The following is a 19698-nucleotide window of genomic DNA, read 5'->3' on the forward strand; positions in this document are numbered from 1 at the left end:
TGCTTTCCGTGACACCCACCTCTCCACGCCATCCGAGGGGGTTATTTTTGCCCGACAGTGTCACGCCCCACTGCTGAGGCCTCGGGTACAAATTGAACCTCTCTCTCTCACACACACACACACACACACACCCACACACACACACACACACACTCTTGCTGGCACTGGTCCTCAGCTGACACTCTGACAGAGCTGCTATGGGACCAAGCGGACTTCAACACATGGACCTGCAGCAGAATCTGCTGTAAACTGACACGGCTCACACACACACACACACACACACACAGACAAACACATCTACACACTTGTGGAAACAAAACACACAAGCAAAGCGTCTTTTTCCTGACCATGACGGATGCCGCGGCCGAGGAGGACAAGGACCCTGATATTGAGCTATTTGTCAAGGTGGGGAGTCATGCTTGTGTGGGTGTTGGTGCAGTTTGATCAGGTCACAAGCTGACACTGGATCAGTTCTCTTCTCACATTTAAATTACATTTCTGGAGGAACTTTACTGTCTCACTTTGCCTGAAGTAGTTTTTGTTTGTTTGTTAAGGTCAAATTTATGCGTATGCATAGATGCGTATGCACACCATAGAATCGGTTTCGTGTGTCTGTGTGTGTGCATGTTGGGGGTGGCTCCTTTAAGCGCACGCATGCCATGTTGTTGTTGTTGTGTGCAGATTTTCCATGTGTTAACCTGACACCCACGTGTGCACGGACATTCTCTCTCTTTCTCTCCCCCGATGAATTATTACTGGGGTCCTTTCAGCACTGAGAGCAGCGGCTTTAGATGGTCTGAAGTTATGATGCGTGTGTGGAGGTATGCCTGTGTACGCATATTGTGTTGGGAGTGTGATTGTCTGTCGAGTCTACCGCATGCGCACTCATTTACACGTTTTACTTGACTTGCAAAAAAAAAATGTAATGAATAGTTCAAGGTGTTTCATTTTTTTTTGCAGAGATTTGGACGAGAAGATTGATACCACTCTCACATCTGCATGCTAAATTTGCCAACTCGTTAGCTTAGCTTAACATAGCTATAGGAAAACAGCGATACAAAATGTCTACCATCCCCTCTAAAGCTCACTAAGTGTGAAGTATATGTTGTTCCCGCTGCCATACCATAAGTGGCTTCCCTTTGGATCGAGCCAGGCGAGCTGTTTTCCCGTGCTACCGGTCTTGATGCTAAGCTAAGCTAACTAACTTCTGGCTTTACCTTTGTATTTAACATATAGACGCAGGAGTGGATTTTTTCATCTGAGTGTTGGTTAATTATCAAATGACTCAGTTGATAGTTAACTCACACATTGTCCTGACATTAATGGGCAGCAACGGCTGTATTGAAAGGTAGAAACGCTTCAAAAACAAGTGTCAGTGTCCTAAAGCGAGGCAAAGCAAAGCAGATTGTGGTTGAAGCTCAGTGAAAGTGTGTGGACAGTAGGTTATAGATATAGCTGGTACACGACGACTGTATTGTACAGTCGGAACCGCACGTCCAAACAGGCAGTGAGGCGACTAATGGCAGCAGCGTGGATTATTCATGTTGGACTCGGTGTCTGATTACAGTGTCCTATTCCAGCCGTGCGCACACACACACACGCACACAAATACATGCATACTCATACTACTGTACTTGATCATATGTCAATTATAAATGCAGTCATGTGCACACACAGACCGGACCCTCTCCTTCAAACTAAAAGCACCGATCGTTCTTGTATTATGTTTGTGATTTAATTAAGTGATTGAGAACTTGTCAGTTGTTGGTCAGGAGTGTGTGTGTGTGTGTGTGTGTGTAAATCAGTGTATGTAGTAGTGTCTTACCGTGTTTTCACACGTGTGCGTGTGCAGGCTGGGAGTGATGGGGAGAGCATCGGAAACTGTCCCTTCTCTCAGCGCCTCTTTATGATCCTCTGGCTGAAAGGCGTTGTCTTCAACGTCACCACCGTCGACCTCAAGAGGTAAAAACAACGTCACGTCACACCGCATGCTTGTTATCTTTGCATAGCAGTGAAAAAAAAATGCCACATTGAAATGAATATACTTTAACGTATACCTCAGTACTGTGACAATTTAAAGTATTGCATGGGCTAATAGACACAACATCCCATAACTCACTGTTTGATTAAGCCGCTTAAGAGCAGCTGTAAGATGTTGCTCCAAGTGCTCCTTTGAGCGACAGTGAAGGTAATGAACAAAAGCTCAAATGGAATGGAAATGAGGCCCGAGGTAGTCGGCGTTTGATGGAAACTGTTATATTGAAAAGGCATTTCATTGCAGTTTGATAGTAGAGGTTGTTAAATGATTCCACTCTGATTAGGAAACCGGATGACCTTCACAACCTGGCCCCGGGGACACACCCGCCATTCCTCACCTTCCAGGGGGAGGTTCTCACCGACGTCAACAAAGTAGAGGAGTATCTGGAGGAGATGCTGGCCCCACCAAAGTAGGCCTCACAAGCGTAAATAGACACGAGCGGGGGGGGAAATAGGGCGAGCAACATCCCAACTAACGCCACGTTCATGTTTCTTAGGTATCCCAAACTTGCAGCGAAGAATCGGGAATCAAACGCAGCGGGGAACGACATATTTGCCAAGTTCTCCGCTTTTGTCAAAAACAAAAGACCGGATAAAAATCGAGGTAAGGATATGAATCAAACTTGCCCCTCGGGGAATTTGCTTTGCACAAAAAACACAAAATAATTCTGAAAGAAATTGCCATGGGACATGGTGCAAGTTGGAAATACATCCAGTTAACATATCCATTCTAATCCAAACAGAAGGTTGAAAGACCTGTGTGACCTTGTGACCTGTGTATGTGCTTTACGTGTGTTCCAGCATTAGAGAAGAGTCTAGACAAGTGCCTGGCTAAGCTGGACGAGTATCTGACGAGTCCTCTACCTGACGAGGTTGAGGGGGGACAGCACAGAGGCGGGGGCGAATCCAAACGCAAATACCTGGACGGAGACGACCTGACGCTGGCTGACTGCAACCTTCTGCCCAAACTTCACGTCGTCAAGGTAACCTGCTTTTGGATTGGTTTGCTTTGGCTCGCTTGAGTTCACGTTCTGTCGTGACGTACAGTGTGACAATAACTTGTCGTCCTGCAGGTGGTTTCAAAGAAATACCGGAACTATGACATCCCGTCTGACTTCAGAGGGTTGTGGCGTTACCTTGGCAACGCCTACAGCCGAGATGAGTTCACCAACACGTGCGCGGCCGATGTGGAAATCGAGCTAGCCTACAAGGACGTTGCTAAGAGGTTGGGAAAGTGAACGCATCGCTACCACCGTCACTGTTGTACCGTTTTCTCCTTCTAGAGAATCTACTGAATCACACGCAGACGCATATACAGTCTTTACAAACGACCATTTTAAAACTAGTGTGCTGAAAGCTGGTTAAATGTAGCACAGTGGTGTGGTGTCTCCAAGGAAAGACACACCATTTAAAAAAAAGAGATGTTTCCAGCAGCTCAATAATACTTACTGTGAACAAATGGAAGAGGCTGGAATTGTTTGTTTTTGCTGATTATACTGCTGATATTTCTATTGGAGATGTCAAAAATTAAAGGGACCCCAAAATCAAAAATACATATTTTTCTCTCTTTTCCTTCAACCGTAGCTCCTACATGAAACTGCTCACGGCACGGTGGGTGGATTATCTTGAGTAACCGTGTCAGGATTTCTGGAAAGAGACATTTCTGTCACATTTCTTTCTTAAATGTATTTTGTGGCGCTCTGAGCGCCACAAGCCGAGCGCCATATGGTCCCATTATATTGGAGAAAGGGCAGACATCTCCAACACCAGGCAACTCACACCAAAACAATCTACATTGACATACAGCCCTGCAGGTAAGAGAGGGGAAAAAAGGTATTTTTGATTTTGGGGTGAACTGTCCCTTTAAGGGGGAAATAAAATGTAGTTGGAGGTCGTTTTCTCCTGAGCTCTACCTTTAATCTGCTTAATAAATCTTAATATTCATGTCGTGAATTTACATATGCAATAGGAATCATAGCATTTGATTATGAAACATCGTTAAGAATGTGTTTCAGCCAAAGGAGTTTGTCTTTTATTGGGGCAGCGTTAGAGATACTCCCTCCTTTTCTTCAAGAATGATCACACCTAATGTATAATCCGCATCGTGAAATGATCACAGTCTCTTGGCGTATTTCAGATTAAAAATATATACTTTAAATTTGATAAATCAGCCGATAGTAAAAAAAGAAAAAGCCCAGCTGTTGTGTTGTCATGTTCATTTTTAATCACGAGTGCCTTAGTGGGAATCAAGCTCTCCTCTGCCTTCTGCTCTTTGTGTCTGTACAGTTCATTTTATATGTCTGAATATAATATGAATGTGATGTCATCAAAGGACTTCTCCGGCCCCACGGAGCTGCGTGACACTAATATAAGCTTCATGTTTCTTTAATGGTCGCAGCTCATATTCTTTCTGATGATTAGAACCGTGAACCCACTGTGTATAAGTCACTTATTTGAATAATAAATCTATTTTCTCAGAGACTGAGTTTGAGAGTTGTGTTTTTTCTTCCTGTTACTCATTGATGTATGAGTGCAGTATACCCGTGCAAGAGAATGGATGTTGAATGTGTCTGACCTCTAACAATCAGTCCTTCATGATCAATCGGCAGGAATAAACAAGAGGAAACCTTCAATGCGAGGACCAAACAATGCATACCCCTCGAGGCTCTGCAGAGTGTTTTCCACCTCACAGTTTTCTATTTGTATGCTCCCAATACTGGTATAAATACCAGTATATAAGTACACCATTTTTAGATCTAATTTCCACAATAATCAGCTACTGAGCCACAAGACGAAACTCATCACGCACGTTATTGAGCAATGCTTTTCTTTACATGCCTTTACAAGACCCTTGCTGGATGCCAGCATCTATAAATCAAAATACAAGGGGCCCATTGTATCACGCGACAGCCAGCAGATGGCAGTAAACACAAAGCTTTTATTGGTCTGTGACAGCGCGATCACATACTTAGGGACCGTTGTGTTTTAGGTCTCCACTTTCGGTTTTTAACTACCTCGATGTGACAAATGTTGCTGAACGTCAGCCACTGTGGCTCCCGAGTTCATGAATTTGCAAGCCTGGTAGTGATTACAGATTAAAGCAAGCTTAAGATGAGAGAGAGTAAAGTATTTCTTAAAAAGCTAAATAGATTTGAATACAAACTCAATGTCATTCGATTATACAAGGTTTGTTTGATGTCTTGAGACCTATTGCTGTTAATAAATGACAGATTCTTATTTCAACACGACAGAATTTTGTTTTCTGATATTTGTTGTCGCGAAGAGCGCTTCAAATTTATTCAGACTTTATATCATGTCTGCCTCAGTCAACATCAGTGGAAAATGTATTCAGTAACAACACCACACTGTGAAAAATACTCCTTTACAAGTTAAAGCCCTGTAGTGATAACACTACTTCATTTGGAATAGTATTAGCATCATGTAGTGGGACTACTGTGCTCCCAATTTCGTTAATAGCACCTTTAACGCCGATGCAATGAGATCATTTATTTTTTAACCAATAACAATACATCACATTTTACAAGCTCATCATTCTAATGCCAGCAGTCTTCATTTATATGTTTAACATGTCAAATATAGTGGGTGCAGTAGGTATGTGTGTTTGCATATTGTGGTGGAAAAAGTAAATAATCTGATACAGTTACCTGAAATATGTACCACTTCGCACTTATTGTATTCGTATTAGTGTGTTGCATTCATTGTCATGTATTTGCATGGTCAATATACTTCGCTGTCCTCCACCCTAGCCCAACATGAAGCCTCTACGTTTTTCTGCGGGGCGCTAACACGTGGATGGTCTCTAAAGTGTTCCTGGCTTTTCTGCAAGTGGGCAGAGCGAACACACGGAGAGGCTCGTGCGCACGGCGTGCTGTGCTCTTTCGCAGTCTGCTCAACGCAACGACACTCCGCAACAACGTCTTGTGATCGCCTCGTATCACCGCCGTGGGACGAAGACAGAACCCGTTAGAAAGGTAAGCCCCTCTCTCTCCGTGTTACAGCCCCCCCCAGGAGCTCGTCGTTCTGCCGCTATTGTTACGGAAATAACGCTGGTGGAAGAGGCGCAGTGGTCGGCTGTGTGTGTGTGTGTGTGTGTGTGTGTGTGTGTGTTCTCGGGGAGTGGGGCGACTTGTCATTGCGGCGGTGGTGGACCAGCTAGCCTTAAAAAACAACAACAACAACAAAAACAAAGCTAATGTAGCAAGAAGCGGCGGAAGCTTGCTCGCGAGTCGGCTGGCCTCAATAAAGCGAACGTGGTCGGTCATAGAGCTGCGCCGCTAACGGCACCGCTAGCTGTGTTTTCCTCCTCCTCCTCCTTCTTCTTGCAGCCAGTTAAGGAATCAGAGCGGTAATAGCATCATTGTGACGCGAACAGGTTGTTCAAAGAATGGCGTTCAAGGTTCCCGCTTCCATCAGATAAGATATCACACTGTTATAAACCAGAGGTGCGCTTAGCCGTGTTGGCGCTTATTATTGCTCTACTGTGGTGTACAGTCCTCACAAAGGCAGGGGACGTTGGACGGAGGCTATGGGGGTTATATTTGCTTGGTTTCTCTTCTCTCTCTCTCTTCCAGAGAACGATGACACAGACTCACAGGTAGAAGACAGGTGGAAGATAATCATGTTAATTCATGCCCTTCAGGACCACGGTGACTTCTCGGAAAAAGGACAAAGAAACTGGCAGGACCTGAAATTTGAGTCAGCATGACTGACATGTACATTTAAACATGTTATACCACAAAGCCCGGTAAAACCTGAAAAGTGAAATGAGGAATGAGAGGCTGGTGTGCATGAGGTCACCCGGGCTCATTGAGGCACTTAGCTCAGTCCAGTCCAGCTCAGTCCAGTCATTTTCAGCCCGTAATCAGGTTACGACATGCTGATTTGATCACACGATATGCATCTTGTGTGATTATCATGCGTGAGTACTTTCAACAGGAAGTCCCCGTCGAAACGCCCTTTTTTATATCAGTATATGTCATGTTGTTCAGCGTGACCCACCCTGGTTCCGATCATCATCGAGCTGATGCTGTGTAGTGGCCGTCCCACGGTGAGCCGCCCCCTGGCTTTGTGAAGAGCTCTTCCAGACACCCTTTCTTTCCCACTGCGCTGGAGCCCATAATCCCGAGGAAAAGGAGCTTTGCTTCGGTGGCATGCTTCACTGGCAGGAAATGGTTGGAGTGTGTGTGTGTGTGTGTGTGTGTGTGTGTGCGTGCCGGGGGGCTCGGGTGGAGAGCGAGCAGAGGCAGTGGAGGGATGAGGATGGAGGGATCGGGAGGCTGCGGTGATGGAAGTGGAACACTTTGGGCGATTTTGAAGGGGCTCCTGTTCTCTCAGCACAAACACACATGCACCTGTCTCCTCGTGGTGAGGTCAGAGCTCCACCGCGGCCCTCCGCTCCGAAGAGACGCTCTTTCTCGCGTCACGTAACGCACATTCCGCTTCCTTGCAGTCGGCCTCCTGTTTGTTTATTCGAGGCGGTCGGGCGAGTCACAAAGCCGCCACTAAATCCTCTCGAAAAGCTGTTTTCATATCACGGCCAAAAAAACCCCGGAAGAGGTAATAAAAGGAAGATTATGGATTTATGTTTCAGAAGGCCTTCGCTGTAACCTCGAACGTTTATCGCATCCTCAATTTCAAGCCTGCTTCTTCTTTTTTTTTTTTGTCTCGTTTTGAAAGATTACCATCACATGTGGAATGTTGAACTATTCAACATTCAAATGTCATGACTGTCTGCTAGTGATCGGCTTCTTCCTGAAATACTGAAGTCACAGTGTGCAAATCAGCAACGCCAGTTGACCACAAGAATCTTGTAACACCATCATGCGCAACATAAAATCTGCATCTGCATGTTTTGCAGCATGTTTTGCAGAATGTTCTGCTTTTATGGAAACATTTAAGAGCATATTAAGACAGGATTCTTATGCGTGTGTGCGCATCTTTATCCAAAAATCACTCAAGCGTAGTGCTGTTGCGTAATGTAACGAGGCCGGCTGGCGTTAGCATAACAACAGGGCTTGTATGCGGTGGTGACAGGGAGAAGGAAGTGCCGCCCTCAGCACCTCATCTGCAATTCCTACCCACACTTCTCGGTGGGCCTGTTTTTCGGCATGCAGGTCATGTTCGCGGCCGTCTCGTCCTCTCCCTCGTGCATGTCGCGGCGGCTTAAACTCCTCCGCGGTGGTCTGAGGAAAGCGACGACCTCGGCTGTTTTTGCAGACGGCTTTGTAAAGAGTCTTTTCACCAAGTGTGTCTGTCACAGAGGGCAAAGGTGTGCAAAGAGCCGGAGTGTTGCTCGCATGCGTTTGTTCGCGCTGGCAGACATCCAGGGGGAGAACTCGGGGTCAGAGATCTAATCTAGAGAGCCAGCGTTGTAGTTCCTGGGAATTCTCTGGGTGGTGTTGGACATCATTGTCTCGCACAGAAGGAGAGCTTCCCGTCTTGTAAATGTGAGGAGCCTCAAGACCTGCAAGAAACAGCCCGTCTGTTGCTTCCTCTGTGTTCTGGCTTTACCTTTTTGTGTTGTTTTTTGTCACGAAGGAAATCTAAATTGGCTCTACACTGTAGATCTCTAAATTCTGCTCAAATCCTGTTCACGCTGCAAACGAAACCGAGAGGAGTAAACATGTACCTTGTAGCACTCCTGACAGACAGACAGACAGACAGACAGACAGGCAGACAGGCTGAGGTGAATAGAAAAGAAGAGGAAGAGACAGAGAGAAGTAGACGTGACAACCTTTAATTTAACACGGGACCGGTTGTTGTCAGGTGACCCACCAGCATGTGTTTATATTAAATTAATATGTGCTCGTTTTTCTCGCATATCTGGCTACGAGCTGGAGTCGCATGAGGAACTCGGTAGTAACAGACGGGCTGCTGGCTGTCACCACCTGAGACGCCGAGCTCCACCGAAGCCTATTTATACTCTGAAACGGATTCTTTCTGATCCATAATTGAAGCTCCATCGAGAGCATATTTCCGTGGTTATGCAACGGGCTCTTAGTGTCCGTTATTTCAGTCCGGTGGAACGCTCTCTCTATTTTAGAACCGGAGTAATGCACCGGAATTAATCCGGACCTCCCTCCGCCTGCCTCACCTTTCTAAAATTACCCCCTAAACTGCACTTTTATGGGAGTTATTTTCAGCTTTGCTGTTGCAGATACAAAGGAAAATGGACGTAGTCTTTGCCTCGCTCGGGCCATCTGGCCCCGGTCTTAACAGTTCAGCATATGACCAACGGAACAAGGGCAAAGGCTGCGTGATTATAGGACCTCGGCTGGAGAGAAAGCCTAAAATGATTATTTTGACAACGATGAGATATCACCTTTTACTCTAAATCCCTGCGACTTTATTATAAACCAGTTACATCTGTGCTCTCGTGTCAAACAAGTGCCCATGATTGCAACATAGAGCATTTATTGCAAATATTCATACTGGCTTTTACTACGGCCAATCCTGCAGGTGTTTGTTAATCTGGTTAAACAGGTGTTTGTTATTCTGGTTAACAGGTGTTTATTATTCTGAACAGGTGTTTGTTATTCTGGTTAACAGGTGTTTGTTAATCTGGTTAACAGGTGTTTGTTATTCTGGTTAACAGGTGTTTGTTATTCTGATTAAACAGGTGTTTGTTATTCTGGTTAACAGGTGTTTGTTATTCTGATTAAACAGGTGTTTGTTAATCTGGTTAACAGGTGTTTGTTATTCTGGTTAACAGGTGTTTGTTATTCTGAACAGGTGTTTGTTATTCTGAACAGGTGTTTGTTATTCTGGTTAACAGGTGTTTGTTATTCTGGTTAACAGGTGTTTGTTATTCTGATTAAACAGGTGTTTGTTCTTCTGAACAGGTGTTTGTTAATCTGGTTAAACAGGTGTTTGTTATTCTGAACAGGTGTTTGTTATTCTGGTTAAACAGGTGTTTGTTCTTCTGAACAGGTGTTTGTTATTCTGGTTAAACAGGTGTTTGTTATTCTGAACAGGTGTTTGTTAATCTGGTTAACAGGTGTTTCTAAAAGCTGGAAACTACCTCCTGAGCCATTAAAGGCTTAAATAAAAGTCATCAGTGCAAACACACAAAACATTCCTGCTTTTTTGCAGTTATTATATCCATCTGTAAAAATATGCTTTTGTTATTTCCTCGCTTGGGAGCAGAACAGACCCTCCTCTTTTCATGTCTGGCTGGGCGTAGCAGCACTACACTGTGGTCGATACTTGAAACCGAGAAAAAAAACAAATTCTATTTTTTAGAGCTGTAATTTCAGCTCCGTTGTCCCCAAATGGGGGAGAGAAAAAACAAGCCTTTTGAAGCAGCTATGGGAGGATGCCCCCCCACTCAGCAGGTTGTTACGTTGTCATCTCAGGTTGCGAAAGGTCGTATATTGCGCGGCCTTAGCTGGCTGTGAACGCGGTTTTCATTTGGCTGTTGGTGCCGAGAGCCAGAGGGCTCTCTGCCAGACAAATTAAGATCCGGAATTAGAGCTGATATAGAGGGTTTCCCAACAAAGTGATGAGCGTTGGATAAGATGCGTTGGCGCAGAAACTTGCATTGGGTTCTGTGTAGGTTTTGGCTCTGTCTCTGACCTATTTATGAAGCTGATGGGTGGAAGGTAAAAAGAGCCGCTTTTGTGTGGCTGCCCATTGTGGTTTTCTTGGGAAGGTGCCAATACAAACAGTCATTGCCGTGCGTCACTCAACACCAGATCAGATTCAAGAAAAATATCCATGTTCAGTGTATTATTATCTTTTGCATCCACGGAGGCGGCTGCGGTCCTGGCCCGGTTAGAGCCGCTTTGAAAGACGCAGTTTTAAAGAGCAAGGCTGCAGAAATCCCCTCCCCACACTTGGCCTCATTCACTGCTACAGCGGTGGAATGCAGACGAGAGAACATCTCGCGCCTTCTTTGCTTGATTGCGGGCTGAAAAGATTATTTATTTGTTGGGGTTGCTTGATGCCCAAAGCCAGAGGCGTTGCTCTCCTTGTTGAACTGTTTAACAGCTTCGTGAAGCGCTGCAGGGCGGACTCGTTTTGCATTACATGAAATGTGGTTTTGCCGTTGCTGCAAATGTGTAAAACAAACAGTGCAGCCTTGAAGGGTTAGATTGTGTGATTGAGACGGTGGGAAATACAGCAGAACAGGAAATTGTTGCGGTTTGTGTTTTTGAAAAAAAACCGTCTCACACTTTTAGTTAACACCTTCCAGTTCATGCTCGCTGCATCCACGTTCTTTGCACCGGAGCAAGGCCCACGTTCGGAGAAGGTCAGCGTGGTTCCCCATCGAGTCGTGACTAAGTCTCTTGACTCTATGTCCCCCCCCCCCCCCCCGAGGCCTTTTCTTTTTACATGATTGAATAATCTTTGAGTTTTGTTGGACAAAACAAGCCATTTGGCAACATTACCTTGAACTTAAAGATGGCCGATTTTGTGGACTAAATGATTGACAGATTAATCAATGACGAAGATAATTGTTTGTCGCCCAGAATAAATGAAGAACACCTCGACCTTTTTTCACATTTCAATATACACGCTCAACCACAAGAGCAGCAGCAGCTTCCTTCGTTCGTCAGGCAGAAAACAAATTGAATGAAACTGAAAGACAGAGAAGGCATGTGCGTGACAATCAGTCCGTGCTCTCGCTTCGCCTGTGCGGAAGATAAATCGCCGGCTGTCCGAATGGTTATATTTTGACCCTCTCGCAGTAATCCCTCACAGCGCCATCCATCACGCAGACCACGCTGTCTGAGGGAGACGCCGCCGCTCTGCGTTGCCTCTCTTTCAGGACACGCATTCAACTTTAAATTACTTTTGAAGACCTCAAAGACCTGTTTTTTTCTTGCTTAAAGTCTGTATTGCTTTCACGTCAGACACAACCTACGCCAACATGCTATTTACACTTATTTCTCCTTGTGAAAGAGAAGACTTTGGATGGATGTCAGGCCCCGTATATGCTTTGTTTTCCAAAAATGTATATATGCTATTAATAAAACAAGCTTACGGAGAAGTTCTCGCGATCTCTTCGATACGTCAGGGCCCCATACGATGAAGTGAATTTGAGCTCTTTAGTATGACTTACTGAATACTTTATCCTGATGTGGGCTCGGGTTGGGAGAGGGAACTCCCTCGTTGTCGCGATCGCCTCTCATCTCTCTTTCCCGTCTGTCTGCTGCAGGATGCAACAGGCCTGAGTCCAGTGAGATGCTACTGAGCGCTGAGGATGGGCCAGAGAAGGAAATCTCGCCGGTGAGGCAAACAAGCAACCCCCCAAAAACCGCCCGCCGCCACACCGACTGACGCAGCCATGCCCCGCCTGCCCTCCTGAGTCCCCCCCCTGTCCCTCACCTCTGCACCCCCCCCAAGTTCAAATCAGAGCCACTGCGGCCCCCTCGTCCTGTCAGCATGGCCACGCCCTTCCTGTGGAAGCTGTCCTCCCAGAAGCTGGGCTTCTTCCTGGTCAGCTTCGGGTTCATCTGGGGCATGATGCTGCTGCACTTCACCATCCAGCAGCGGGCCAGCCACGAGAACAGCGGCGTGCTGAGGCAGCAGATCCTGGACCTGAGCAAGCGCTACATCAAGGCGCTGGCCGAGGAGAACCAGAGCGTCATGGACGGGCCCTATGTGGGCACCATGACGGCTTACGGTGAGTGGCTTTACCAGAGTTAAGATGGGGGGCGCGCTTTGCTTCCCCCCAGTCTCTTTTTACATCTTCTTTAAATTGCGGCGAGTGGTTCCACTTGTCTTCCTCCTGAGCAGGCGCAGCATCGCCTCACGTTCAAGAAAACCGGCCCGCGGAGATTTAACGCCGATTGCAGCCGCACGACGCTGTAATAGCACAAGTCCAGGAGGCCCGTCAATAAGTTATTCATGCCGTTAATAGACCCGTATGGCTCGATGGGAGGCTTCATTAGGAACCTGAGATTGGAATCGATTGTCCTCTAATGCCCCGAGAAACAACAGGATGCAGTAAAGCTCCAGGAGATTAGAATGAGTTCTCAAAGAAACCAGAGAAAGAAACACTTGCTGAGCTTATTTCAAAGCGCTGTACATGCACACCCACTCTGAAGGATGGAAACCAAACATATTTTGTTCAGCTATAATTCCCCAGACCTCTACTTTTGTTTCTCTCTTCTGATTACAACATCCTCATCAATCATGAAAATAACAAGATGGTGTCATTCGATGGGGAGGCAGCAGGGTCCTCTGTGCGTCCCGTGCTCACTCGTTTTGGTCGATGATTCGCCCCTGATGCGATCTGTGGGAACAGAGCGTCCTCCTTCCATCAAATGGCCCATAAAACAAAAATGAACGCGTTCAAATAGAATGTTGCGTCTCCCGAAAGCCCATTTGTCAAGTCAAGTCACTTTTATTCATACGGCCCGGCATCACGCGTTTTCCTCGAGGGGCTTTATGGTGCGTGCAGCACGCGGCACCCTCCGTCCTCGGCTGATTGGGAGACCCGTTGAAAAGCCTAAAGCACACAGCATGCAGCCAATCCTACATCTAAAATAGGTTATAGAACTTGTTTAATGTCTTCAAGTTATTGTTGAAAATATGATTGTTTTCCCCCCCGTCTAAATTTCAGCAAAAATGCATCGGTGCACAGGAGGACGAGTCAAAGCATCACTCACAGCGCCGATGAAGGGTCGCTTGTGATCATTTATGCCCTATGCGCTTTTTACTGGTCAGCTTCCCTTCTGAAACCATCCGTGTCCTCTGCAGATAAATGCTCATGTAAAAAAAAAAAAAAAAAAGAAAAAAGATGCCCGCAGAAATGCACAGACTCAAAATACACGGCTCCAGTTTTACATTTAAATGAGCCTCAAGCTGACTCCCTTCAGTCCAAAGTCATCATCTGGGGATGAAAAGTCCACACTGTAGCTTAAATTACATGCAGAGTGAAAGAACTGCTCTTTCTTCGTCCTAACGTGGAGCCTGATTGCTCATTTAGTCAGATACAGATCGACCGTTGACTGTGAGAAGCAGCAGCGGCTAACGCCAGCATTACATCATCTGATTCCCATCCTTACGCGCAGATTTGAAGAAGACCCTCGCCGTGCTGCTGGACAACATCATGCTGAGGCTGGGCAAGCTGGAGTCCAAGGCGGAGAACATCTACAACGGCACGGGGGGCAACCTGACCAACGGCATCGCCACCGCCACACCCGGCGCCGCCAACGCGGAAAAAGTAAACGTGGCGGGTATGTGTATCTTTCTCTGTTTTGTCTGATGCGTGTGTTTTATGCGGTTTCTTTCTTCAGAGAAACCCTGTTGTTCAGGGTGTGAACGCGCACAGTAAATATAGCGGCCGAGGCTAATTAAATAAATGATCCCCCCCCCCCCCCCCCCCCGGCACACATCCAGCTAAACCCTGCCAGCATTGCACACTGCACACCAGGCACTTTATGGGACCAGACCGCATCCGTGGACATAATTCAAACAAGGCCTCCCGTTCACGCTGCACGACCCTTTTATTCGTTTTCATTGATTTTCCTGCCAGCTTTCAGATGATCAATTCAGCCCAGTTGAGGGAGCGAAGTGTTGGTTTGTCTGGGACCCGGGGACCTGCTCTCGGTTGTTTGCGCAGCACTAAACCGTAGGAATGTGGGATCTGTGCTCTGAGGCGGTACGCAGACTTAGATTAGGCTGATTTGGTTGTACAGAGTCACATTTGAATGGATCTGATCCCCAACGACAGCTGCTGCACTGCACACGTCGACGCTGTTTTTACTCTTAAGAGTTGAACGGCAATAAGTCGTCCTATTGCCCTACTATGTTAATACATTTTATATAAATAATTGAATGATGAACCAAAATAATCAAACATTAATCCACAAAGGAAATAAATACTGTAAAATAAGGTTTTATAATAATACGTAACAACAGACTCCAGTTGTATAAAATGCTGATTTGGGCAGCCTAGCCTCCTGTACAACTGCACACAGCGTCTCCTCGGGCTGTGTGTACACTAGTATCTCTGTCTGTCGATCCGGTCGTTGTGGACTCCGGAGTCTCCGTCGGAGCACGTCTCCTGTCTTGAGGTGGGTGGCGGTGCTGCACAAATTGTAATATTTGTCCTAAAAACAGGGCTGTGGTAAGGCACCAAAAGCTTACTGGCGCGAACACCAACAACCTGGCACCTGACGGGCGGGAAAAAGCTCTTTAACTTGTATTTCAACCGACTCCCTTTTGAAAGGAATTCCACAACAAAGCTCCAGCCTCATGTTGACGTGTGATCAGCGTAGCAGCTGCTGTAAGTCCAACTCTCTTGTGCTCTCACAGCTGTGTCCACGCTGCAGAACACGGCTTCTTTCTCGCTATTGGTCATCCCACAAAGATGTGACCCCCCCCCCGCTCCCATTGTTTTACAGTTGCACTCTTTTGTGTGTGTTTGCTGTAAAAACTGCAAAGAGGTTGTTCTTTTTTTTTAGTGCGCTGCAATGCACGCTCCGCTCAGGTATAGCGGAGTTTAGGCACAGAAGCCCCCCCCCCTCACGGGATCAAAACAAGTCGATCCGGCCTCGGCTGCTGCTCAGCTGGAGGCAGATGGGACTCGTTCCAACAAACAGCCCGCAACGCCGCGTCTCGCTGATCAAATCTCCCCCAGCGGTGTTTCATCCGTGTGGGCCGTCCCGCGGCGTGGAAATGTAATCTCCTCCCCCACACACACACACACACACACACACACACACTCAGGCGTAGAGTGGCTGTAACGAACGGTCAGGTGGTGATTTGCAGCCCCCCCCCCCCTCCTTCTCTATTATTTTTCCCTCTCCGATCCATTCCTCCACCTCCTTGTGTTTAAAGTTGTCAGCTCCGCCGCCGCTGACATTTGGCAGATTTGTAGCGACGCTTGGCTCCTTCAGTGAACAGAGACCTGTGCTTTCACAGCTCGGGGCGTCCTCGCTGCTTTGTCTCTCTCAGCCATCGATCGGCTCGCAGTGAAAGACGAGACCCGAGCTCTCAATGTCAACAAAAGGACGGGGACAAGGACAGGGTTTCTGGCCGGGGGATTGCTCGCGTCCCTGCACTTCATTTTCAGCCTAAACATTCGCACAAGCATTTTTTTCCTGCAAGAACCTGAACAATAGAACTCATCAGCAGTCGCATGAAGTTACCGTTACATCTCAAGGGTTAGATGTAGAGCCGGGTCCGTGATCTCCGTTGCGCTGCTGAAGGCCTGTTTACTTCCTCAGCGATACTAATAAAGTACACACACAACCCACTCAGTGAAAATAAGATGCGGAGAGATGCTCTCCGATCCCACGCGCTTTCAAACACCCACGCTCATCACCCTGCAGCACAAATAATGAGTTTTGCAGCCAGCTGATTTCTACTTGATTGTATTTTCTGTACTTCAAGTTAAAGCAAAAACACCGACAAAGCTGCTGAAGGAAGAAGTGGAGATTGCTTCTATCCATTTTGTTTTTATTGCATATCATCAGGGACAAATACAACGCCTTTCCTGTGGCTGCTTCACAATAAAAGCCACCTCGAGTTTCATAAATGAAGTGCTTTTAATTCAAAGCTGCAGCAGCTGGAAATGCTACGTTTGCCGTGGAGGTGACTCGATAGAGTATAAAGAGAGTAAACGGTGAGGCTGTTATCTATTCAATGAAAATTGCACTTGCATACATGCAACTTTTCCTGTAAATCCCTTGTGTGCCTGAAGAGAACGGCGGACTCCGCCACTAAGAACACAAGCTAACATGTAGTCACTGATGCAGCAAAGAAGCTGCAGAAAGCTTTTGCTTTGTGATTGCGCTTCATCTTCCACGTGCTTGAAATCGCACTGCTCCTGGAAGTGAAATGTAGAAAACATTCCCAATAAAATGTTGGCACGAGAGCTTTGATGTCCACCACATATTTTGAGTGTGACTCCGTCGACATGTCGGGCTCTCTGCCCCTCCTTCACACAGTTCATACCAGAGATACCAGTGTGACTACATACTGGGACAATGAGCCATTCGCTTGGACTCAAGGTGTTTCGGCGATAAGGGAGGAAGGTGCGGCGCTCGATCGCAATCACTTTAACGGTTACATTTCTTGGACTGGGTTCCAGAAGGCGCCTGTTTCGTCGATCATTGGACTAGAATATCAGCGTTGACGCTGCAGTGTTTATCGTCGCTGAAACAAAGAGCGAGAGCCAGCTGCAGCAGAGCAGGAATTTTAAATGAAAGCTTCTCGCTCATCTGTAAATCAGCTCGAATCTAAAGGCCAATCCAGAAGAACACGCTCGCACTCCAGGCATGGGTGGGATGGGAGGAACATCTGGGTCTAACGCACCATTGGCTGGGACACGTGCAGACTCTGCCTTTCTGTTTTCCTTTCCCTGCTTTGTTTCATTCGGTGACCGTTTTGCAGACTGGAATTTGAGAGATATAATTTCGGGGGGCTGTTTCAGACGTGGAATGAAAGTTTTTTTTTTTTTTTTTAACGGTCGAGCTGCACAGCACATGAATCCACAGTGTTTGCAAAAGCAGAATAAATCGACTCTCCGTCTTCATTCTCCCTCTCCTCGCTCTCTGCATACTGCACGGCTCTGCTGCACTGCATCCTCCCTCCACACCCTCTTTCCTCCGTTGTCTCCTCTCCCCTCTGTGTGCCAGTGTTCTTGTTGTGCCGGTTAAAGCCACAGCCCTGTAGGAACATCATCCGCTTCCTTTGGCAATTCACCCTCCCCTCCCCTATGTTTCTTCTTTTCTTTTTCAATCCGCACGCACACTCTCGCACTTGCATCTTCTATTCGTTTGGCTGATTTCTCTTCAGGCAAGGGGCTCCACATGCGAGGATGGAGCAGGCAGACGCGGGCACACTTGAACCGGGAGTAGAATGCAAAGACGAACGCATTCACACGTTACGCAGAGCTAAAAACGGATTTTTTTTTTTTGCATTATGCAACTCCGTGGCTCTCGAGCTGCCTCTCTAGATGACTGCACACCACCGTGGCGCCCGCGAGTTCAAGCTAAAAGCACGCCGAGCATTTGCTCACCCCCCCCCCCCCCTCGTGGCGACAACAACACGGCCCGGCGCGTCCCCCACGGCCCAAACCCGCAGATTTCCAGCCAGATCCACAGTGGAACATTAGTCATAGCTCTGCAATGGACAGGGAAGCGGATCGAGGGTTTTCTGGCGCCCTCGTGTCGTCTCTTGGATGATTTCAGAGACAACAGCCTTGCTCTCCCACCTGCACAGCTGTTGACGCTCTGTCATCCAGCCTGCCTACTGTCTTATTGATGAGGCGCTGCAGAGATTCACACCCCACTAAACACACACCGACACCTCTGCTTCGTCTCGCAAAGTGCATCTAAAATTAGTGTCTCTGAGCTCGTGGATCAGAGGACATGGAGATGATGAAAACTGCACTTTTCACCCCCTTTTTTTCCGCGCTGCAGAATCACCATGGCGACACTTGTTCGAGAGAGAAGAAAAACACAAACCAGATGTCCTCAATCCAATTTTGGAGTTATCAAATTCCACATTACCTCATGGACTTGGACACACAGGGGGGGGGGGGGAGAAATAACCGTGTGTGTGTAATATGCCGTGTTGTTCGGAGAGGATACTATGTTTAAGGGCTCTCACATGGCCAACGCTGTGTGCTAGCAGCTGGCTAACGCTGACCTGAGTGCTGCGAGAGGCTCTTTGAGTCATCGCATGTGTTTTTCTGCCTCCGGTTCTCCTGACTGGGCGTCTGCAGGATGAGATGAGAGTAAACTCACTTTGGGCGCTGCACAAGGCGGCCACTTCGCCAAACAACAAATCCTGTTTTTCACAATCACATAACATGAAAGTACTGAAAGCGACAGAGAGGAGGCATCACTGTGTTGGAGTTTTTGGGCCGACAGAAACGCTGCTGTCGAGAAAGAAGCTTTTTTTTAATCCTCCCGCTTGTTGTTGGGCTCCTGCGGCCCCTAGGAAACAATAAGAAGCTGTTATTGTGTGCTGTGGGAGTTCATCTTGTGACTGGCAGACCGGCCTCCCACCTCTTTTCCTCCTTGAGCCACATGGGATTAAAAATCACATTCATCCCCAGGAGTGTTGGGTCTGCTGCTTAGAAATAGTCGTAAAAAATAACACCTGCTCCTTGTTGCTCATTTCAAAGTGGTTGTTGACCCAGGACTGAGGCTAATTCATTTCCCTTCAGTGTGGACGGAAACCAAAACTAGTGGGACTTTTCTGCCATAATACACGCATACGTAACAGTGTTTGAGCCAAGGATTGTCTGGAACGGGGTCCAAAGAGCTCATTAGGACTTATCTAGGGGATTTCTGATCCACCCAAGGGGGGTGGGGGGTTAAAACCATAGACTGTGTAAAGTATGGACGTAGGTTTTAAAGTTGTTGGACATCAGAGACAGAGACCAAAACTGTATCTTTGTACCAGGCTGTGAACATGTGTATTCCTACTGTAAAGTTGGACACGCTGACATGGGGGTCTATGGGGGACGGGCTGACCTTTGACGGCAGCCTCCAGTGTGTCTGTGGCTTTCCATCTAACCCACTGATGTTTTTAGTTTTTTGTCGTGGCACTCTGTGGCATGCCGTCACCTCTCTTTTCATCTCGTCATTCTCTCCCAGAGAGCGTCGGTGAAGTGTGTTTCTTGCATCTAATCTAAAAAAGCTCAGCAGTAGAGTTATCTGTTCGCTGCAGCAG

General features: G+C 47.0%; 2 protein-coding genes across 2 annotated transcripts in view; both read left to right on the forward strand.

Annotated features, from left to right (window-relative positions):
- The first annotated feature begins 153 nt into the window (after positions 1 to 153).
- clic5a (chloride intracellular channel 5a) lies at positions 154 to 4523 on the forward strand. Its single transcript, XM_079296163.1, has 6 exons — positions 154 to 405; positions 1853 to 1962; positions 2322 to 2447; positions 2535 to 2641; positions 2839 to 3020; positions 3111 to 4523. Exons 1-6 carry the CDS (start codon positions 349 to 351, stop codon positions 3273 to 3275), a joined length of 747 nt encoding a protein of 248 aa, XP_079152289.1. The 5' UTR covers positions 154 to 348; the 3' UTR covers positions 3276 to 4523.
- A 1386-nt stretch (positions 4524 to 5909) lies between these two features.
- The window catches only part of mgat5 (alpha-1,6-mannosylglycoprotein 6-beta-N-acetylglucosaminyltransferase), a 40814-nt gene continuing 27025 nt past the window's right edge, over positions 5910 to 19698 (forward strand). The window contains exons 1-3 of the mRNA XM_079296292.1: positions 5910 to 6029; positions 12218 to 12685; positions 14079 to 14243. Coding sequence (XP_079152418.1) covers positions 12445 to 12685; positions 14079 to 14243 — 406 coding nt within the window. The 5' untranslated portion in view covers positions 5910 to 6029; positions 12218 to 12444. The remainder of the gene's footprint in view (positions 6030 to 12217; positions 12686 to 14078; positions 14244 to 19698) is intronic.

This window comes from Melanostigma gelatinosum (assembly GCF_949748355.1).
Source record: "Melanostigma gelatinosum genome assembly, chromosome: 24".
NCBI classification, from domain to species: Eukaryota; Metazoa; Chordata; class Actinopteri; order Perciformes; family Zoarcidae; genus Melanostigma; species Melanostigma gelatinosum.